This window comes from Montipora foliosa, chromosome 9 (assembly GCF_036669935.1).
Source record: "Montipora foliosa isolate CH-2021 chromosome 9, ASM3666993v2, whole genome shotgun sequence".
Classification (NCBI taxonomy): domain Eukaryota; kingdom Metazoa; phylum Cnidaria; class Anthozoa; order Scleractinia; family Acroporidae; genus Montipora; species Montipora foliosa.
The window spans coordinates 25081282-25088781 of NC_090877.1; the positions used below are offsets into that span (position 1 = coordinate 25081282).

Below are 7500 nucleotides of genomic sequence, written 5' to 3' on the forward strand. Positions count from 1 at the left end.
ATAAATATTGACTAAATTTATTTCTGTGCCACAATTAACATGAACCGTTATTCTTTGAATATCGTCGTCTTCTTTAACATGCCGATTATGTAATAACTCTATGAGTCCTCCTTGCTCAATCATGAAAATCACATACTTGAAATTGGTTAATATCCGCTACTGATTTATACACCAAAAGCGCCTTTGTATGCATTGGCAGTCAACTTCATTTTCATATTTCATTAGGAGCTTGGACGAAAGAGCAACGATCGGGAATAACATTTTTTTGTTCGCTTCTAACAAAACATTTCTCTCTGAACGTCCTGTTGGAATTTTGGTAAATTTCCTCAGTGTTCCGCACCCGAGGCAAGCTGTGTCCATCAGTTCTCTCTGTCAACTTCGATGCCCTTCAAGCTTTGGTTTGTGTTCTTCCTCCGGGAGCCGCATTTGAACATTAAATGATTGTTCTGTTTTTGTAAAATTTTATTTCGAACCCGCCTATTTTAGACAAATTAAGTATCAATGTTCACTTCTTGTATTTAATAACAGAAAGCACAATTCAAGTTATCAATCTGCTTTTTTTCGTAATGCACCGATCAACTTGAAACTTCAACATCCCCCCGGGCAAACCACGACCATTTGAACTTTTGAAGATTGGATCGTTCAAATTCCCACCCCCTCGGACCAAAATAGGGTTCAAATGCCCTACCCTGTCATCGGATTTGTCTGTCTGTCCCCAACTTTTGAAGACCTTTTATGCAAGCCAGTCACTCACAAATGCTATCTCTCTTCCTTTAAACTCTTCCATCTCGTCCAAACATGTGTTTTATGGCTGGTAGCGACTTTGGCGCCCGAAAAAAATCATTTGAAACCTTACTCTTCTGGTTCAATTTTCCCCACATCTCGCAGGCAAAGGTCAAATTCCCCACTCCCCGGGCACAGAAAATAGGCAAATGCCCGGGGCTTGGCCCGGGGGGGGGGGGAAAGTTTCGATTTGATCGGTGCATAACTACCTCAGTTGCCACAGAATTTTTCAATAACACCGTTAGAACTGAAGTGTTTCCCAATGTGTAATCGATTTTGGCTTTGGAAAAAAACAATCATGATAAATTAAGTATAATTTATATCTTGAAATTTATTGCATTTAGAATCGTGTTTACGCAAACGTTAGGCCGAAATTTGCGTTCTGCAATTTCTCAGAAGGGAGAAACAATGACAGAGCACAAGAAAGCGATGCCGAGTCTGTCTAGCAGGGGGATTTCATGGGCGGGAATCGAATGAAATCTTTCTCAAAGACTTATGGTTTAGAAAATTAAATACCGCTACTCTTCATTGAGAACACGAAAAATTCTCTGAAGATTAATTAAAGGAAACATTCGTACCCCCTTTTATCTAACACATCCAGGTCTTACATTAAAGGCTGTTTCCTTGCACCACAATTTTCGGTTGAAGTTTGTCCCAATTAACTTTTAACAGTTAGTATATGTTCAAACCGTTTTTGCATCACTTATTTCAAGAAATAAAAGGATCCTGCTACGAAAGGATAAATTGGAATAATGTTACGTGTTACTTCGTCCAATTTTCGACCGTCATCTTAGATTTGCAATCGATCCAAAAAAAGTTTAATACTACCCTATGTACAATGCAAAAAAGCAATGACAATATTATGAATGATTGCCAGAGATACGAAACTAAACACAAAAAAAGAACATTCCGAAGATGTTATCGACGGCACTTGAGCATAGCAATTTTGTCGGAGACTTTGTGTTGCCGTGCTTGCGTGCCGCTTTGTGGTTGTGAGGCTTGAATAATCATTTTCTTATCAATGCTTGGTGTCGAACAATTACGCTGGAGGCAATGCAGTCTAAAAATTGCTACTACATTCCAAGTTTTCCAAAGAAACTCGTTCCCAACCTGCTGTAAAACTTACGAGTGGATAATTATTTTTTTTTATGAGAACGTCTAATTTTACAATGTAATTGGCATATTTACAAAAAAAAAAAATTATAATAAAAATTTTAAAAAAATTATAATGATAATAGTAATGAAAGGGAAAAAAAAAGCCATAAGGATAATTTTTAAAAGAGTTGCGTGACCCCATGTAAATCCATTTAACAAATAGATTCCATGTTGCCGTGCGTCTGTTCAGTAATAGATCACAGATGACGTCAAAATGTGTTATGAACAAAAAAGTGGCACACGAGGCGGTAGCCGAGTGCGTCACTGAAAACTTTCTTAACATGTTCTTGAATTTGTGTGGTATGCTAAGGTCGACTACAAACCGAGTTGTTCTTTAATTTGTCATCATGCAAAAAGAACCACCTGTTAATGGTAAAAACGTCCCTAAGTAATTTGAGGCAATTGCCCTGTTACGTTTCTTTTACCTGGCCTTTATTTATACTCCTCACCAAAACAGAAAAACAAATGAGCAACATAAAGACGTTCTTAACTGACTCTCGGCTTTGATACAGTATGTTCTTAGTACATTCAGTTAAATTTTGGTTATTCTCTGGTTACAATAGGAAATCAACGAAAAGACGAATCGACGATTGTAATGTTGTCTATAAAAGTCGGTAATAGGCGCATAGAAAGGAACTTCGATAAAAGACGTTTGTTCATTTTGTATTTGTCGTGTTTGCACTCCTTTGCAATTACCTATTCACAATCACAACGTAAAATGTAGTATCAACCAACGAGGCGATCCTCATTCATGGCAAAACATTACGTCAACCTATATACCCTTAGCGAGCTCGGTAGTTTAAACTAACCCGCCCTGATTGATTGATTGATTGAAAGTCATCACGAGTGAAAGCTCCAGCAAAAAAGTAAATACGATGTTAATTGCAGTAGAGATCTGAGTTGTGAAGAAAATATATTTAAGATCATGATTACGTGCCCCTTAAACACTAAGACCAGAAGTATATTGAGGATCTTCTCGTAAAATAGTACGGAGCGACTTCCTTAACGGTTGATTGACAAGTTATCTGCACGTGCCTAATGTATCGCACCTATTTTTTTATAGCGCATGTGTCCAATATTTTTCCGTGTATTTTAGTACGTGGCGCTTTTCTTGTTCATTTTAGGGAATTCAAGCCACTTCTGGGAGAGTTGGTAAGTCTGTTCGCCATAATATTTTAGACCACTTGGAATTTTTTTAATCAGATAGTTTCATAAACGCCCCATAAACCTGGTCTCGCTTTACTAATGTATTTTTTCTTAATTCTTCGTCGATTTGTCCTTCAACTGTGAGTGACTTTAATGAACGCCCAATTTGAGACTATGCACGTGTCTGTAAATTTTCCATTTTCGTTCTCTTTTCAAACATATCGACCCCTTTTATTTGATTCCTGGAATGCTTCTCTGGAAGTATGTCGAGAATCGTCTCCTTAACCTGTTATAAATCAGGGTCGTAGCAAGGCATATTTTTTCGTAACTGATCCCCTATTTTTACCCAAAATTGTTATCACTGATTCCAAAAACGATGAGAATTTTGATCCCTGAACCCGCAAAAATTTGATCCCTGATTCCATGAAAAATACTGCTGATTGCGATCCCGCGCGTTGTGATTCCAGATCCCCAGGGTTGTGATCCCTGATCCCGGCCCTTTTCAGGCCTTTGATCCCTGATCTCATAGAGAGTGTTTTCGCTCATGTAACCAGCAGCCATACTAAAACACAAGGAAGAATTTTGATAAGAATAGAGTTCAATTCCCAAAAGAATATTTCACTCCTCCAACATAGCTGCCGTGACATCGTGTGAAAACACTCTATACCCTCGATACGACCTCGATGATAAATCCGCGAAGAATCACTTATCACTTTTTCAATCACTACTACCCGCTGCCAAAAATAGGAACTCCCTGATGAGTTTTGCTTGAGAGCACACTATAGTTTTGAAAGATTATCCAAGATGGTTATTTGATCAGCGCATTTTCGGCTCTATTGAAAGACTAATTAATCGATTTCCGACAAGTCTGCAACTTGAATTTTCGTAATATTCAGTTCCACGCGAGTACACACAATATTGAGAAGAAAGGAAGGAGTACATATATTGTAGACGACTTTCGTAAATGGTGACCACTTTTACATTCTTTTTTCTTTATGTTAATTAGCCCTACTGCCCTCATTTTGAAACAAATTCTTTTGAAATTTGCTCGTCGTAGCGAGGCTAGAAAGGCTTATTAGCATTTAAACAAAAGAATAGTTTATTTGGCCGCCATTATGAAAGAGGTCTACGATACTCCATGTCTCGTTGTTATAGGAATTCCTGGTCATTCCGGTCTTCGGGGACCAAACGGACCTCCCGGAAGAAGTGGTCTCGATGGAATCGCCGGTACCAAAGGCTACCCAGGAGAGAAAGGGGCACGCGGTCCTCGGGGGTGGAGAGGAAGCCCCGGAGCACCGGGAACGAGTGGTATAAACGGAGTACCCGGATGGAAAGGGAAAGACGGGCCAAGGGGTACTAGGGGCCTGATTGGGTCCCCAGGCCTTCCCGGAACTAACGGTCAAAAGGGAGAACCTGGACACCAAGGAGAGACTGGAGGTTTCAGTAATTTGCGGGTTTGCAATTGCGAGTGGAATGATCCAACACAAGTATTTCATGTGACTACAACTGTTTGGATACACGACGACCCTACTACGGAATTTTGCGATGTTCCAACGGCGTTTGGGGAGTTCCATGTGAAATCTCGTGCGCCCGTTACTTATGTTCTTCATGTTGGTGGTTAGTATAGCTCACTGATATAAAATACTGATATTAGCTGTGGGTAGGGTTATGACAAGAAATCAACATAGTATTAATTGAGCGACTTATGCAGTTTTGAAGAAGCTTGAAAAAAAAATCCAAAGAGCTGATAAAGGTCGAATCGCAACGCGCTTGAAAGGTCAGCCATTTACCAACCCCACTCTGCTCCTGTGGTATCACCACATTAAGAATAAAGGGAGGGTTTCACGTCTCTGCGCATGGGCAAACTGTCACGTCAGCTAATGCAGGAAACGGAAACAATGCCATAGAAGTGGATTACTCATTGTAATTACTTTTGCAATCACTTCCTTTGCGTTACGAACCTACTGCATGCCAATAGATAACTCGCGCGTAGAATAAAATGTTCTGCCCGTACAATAAATTTGATAGTCAAAACTAAATTTGATATTTTCTGTGTAAACCCGTGCCTCAGTCATTCCTTGTATTTGCTTTAATGCTCTCTGTGATTAATGAACATCATCTGGTTCAGTAAGAGACTACGTTGAGTACTCGCGACGAATATTGAGCGCGCTATGACCATATTTGGACATTGTCACAATGTGTTGGATAATAATATATGTTAATATATATCCCTTCTCTTACAGGAGACCAAGTGATTGGCGATGCTACGAATGTGTTTTATCGTGTCCGCTGTTCGCATCAGAATCGTGTAGAGTACATCCCCTACCGAACTGGTCACAGAATCTTCAAATACGAAGAATGGAACCGACTGGAATCCGAGACGTTCACTGGCGTGGAAGACTCCATGAAAACGTACGGCATCTGGAGATGCCAGCTTCAAATCCGAAAAGAGAAACGAACTGCTCGTTATCGATGGGATTCAAACTATGGCGAACTGAGTCTTACCATGTGGTAACTCCTTGGCAACAAGCAATGAAGATTGGCACTGAGGAGCTGCTTACATCGCATTTCCGGCGATGGGCATGCACCACACTGTTAAAGAAGAGAAATTTATTGGTTGCCGTTTGACCAGACGTTGTTTTCCCCATGTTAAATCCGTTTTCAGTTTGCACCTTTATAATGCGGGTTTTAGTTACGAGCGGGGACAGTGTCATTCCAGAGAAATGAAAAAAATCGTTTGAGAAATTAAGTCCAGAGAGAACTGCACGCATTTCAATGTTAGAAGAATGTTCCGGCTCCCGCAACTTGGATTGAAGTGGCTGCCGATCTATTCCATTGATTGAGGGCTGCGTTATGCTTAGAACAGGCTCAGAATAGTAAAAGTTCGGTTGAAAACATCTTTAAATACGTTCGAACAAGTTGGTATCACTTCAGTTCGTCGTGATCTTGAGGAGCAAATACCCTGGATGAGGTTCTTTTGCGATGCCAGGACATTTAGTTATGTGACATTTTTCAAAGAGTTTAGTGGTATATTAATATATTATCCCTACTGTAGGAATTGATGAATTCGATGATGAAATCCTTTAAAGAAGTTGAGAAGTGGATTGGATCAGGCTTTTAAAGTGTTGTTGTCCAAACCTCAGTAAACTCGTGGCAGTAAGACAAGAGTCTAAAACGTTGACATATAATTTCGTCGAGGGAGAAGCCTTGTGGAAATAAGTGGTAAAAGTCAATTGTGTGAGGGTACGTTATGACTGAAGAGAGCATGAAAAAGAAGTGAATATTAAAATTTTGTAAATAAGCGTTTAAGTAACAAAGTTTGAAGTAAGGAAGAAAAATCTAATTCTTTACTTGCAGAAATCCCATAATCCACCTCTTTTACCCCCCGCCCCCCCCCCCCCCTCATCTACCCCCCCAAAAAATGGATAGGCACCAGTGATTATCGATACACTTCAAGTGTTAGCAGTATGTTGGACACTCTCGGTCTCGAGCCTTTAGAAAAGAGAAGAAGGATCTCGCGACTGTTGACGATCTGTAAAATGATCCATGGCTTCGTAGAGAGGGAACCACCACGTGTCACTTCAGTTTCTAATACCCTAATCGATTTAGGCATAACAAATTCCCCAGAGAAGGTTACAAAATCGGGAGTCATTCACCTTGGTATTAGTGATCACTCTCTTGTCTTCTTGACACGTAAGGCCCACTGCGACGTAATGGTCCTCGCATGATTGAGACACGGCAATTTAAGTAATTCGACAGAAACAAATTTTTAGGTGAGTTCAACGAAATGCCATGGGCCAATGTCGATGCGCATTCTGACCCAAACAAGAAATGTTTCTCAGCTGCGTTGATAAACACACACCACTAACATCGAAAAGAGTCCGTAACAAACGATGCCCATGAATTACTGATGATCTCCTTTGTAAAACCAGAAGAAGAGATTTCCTTAAAAAGAACGCAATCTCTTCCAATGATTCAGCCGCATGGGATCAATATAAACGTGCCCGAAACCAGGCAAATAACGCAATTAAGCTCGCAAAGAAAATCTATGTTTCTGACAACCTGGAGACTAATAAAGGTAATTTGCGCAAAACATGGAACCTAATTAACGAGCTAAGCTCCCGTCACAACATCTTGGAGATCAAAGCTGACAATAAAATTGTTAGTAATCCGGTTGATATAGCAGAAACTATTAATGAACACTTTACAAATATTGCGCAAGTTCTAGCAGAAGATATTCCTGGTGTAGATGTAAATCCTGAAGTTTATCTGGAAACCACTGATAAATCGTTTTTTCTGCAAACTCCGAGTATCGATATTGTATTGAACAATATAAAGAAAATTGATGATAAAAAAGCCACTGGTCTTGATAAGATTCCGAGTAAACTTTTTAAAGACGGCTGCCGGTATTATCGC

At 39.9% G+C, this 7500-nt stretch overlaps 1 protein-coding gene across 2 annotated transcripts in view; it reads left to right on the plus strand.

Moving 5' to 3' along the window:
* The window catches only part of LOC137969960 (diphthine methyltransferase-like), a 36026-nt gene that overhangs the window by 21698 nt on the left and 6828 nt on the right, over positions 1-7500 (plus strand). The window contains exons 9-11 of one of the 2 annotated variants that reach the window (XM_068816383.1): positions 3063-3090; positions 4240-4701; positions 5328-6386. The exons of the other annotated variant lie outside the window; for it this stretch is intronic. Of the exons in view, the coding sequence (XP_068672484.1) occupies positions 3063-3090; positions 4240-4701; positions 5328-5599 (762 nt within the window). The 3' untranslated portion in view covers positions 5600-6386. Of the gene's footprint in view, positions 1-3062; positions 3091-4239; positions 4702-5327; positions 6387-7500 lie in introns of those variants that run through there. 2 annotated transcript variants of the gene reach the window in all.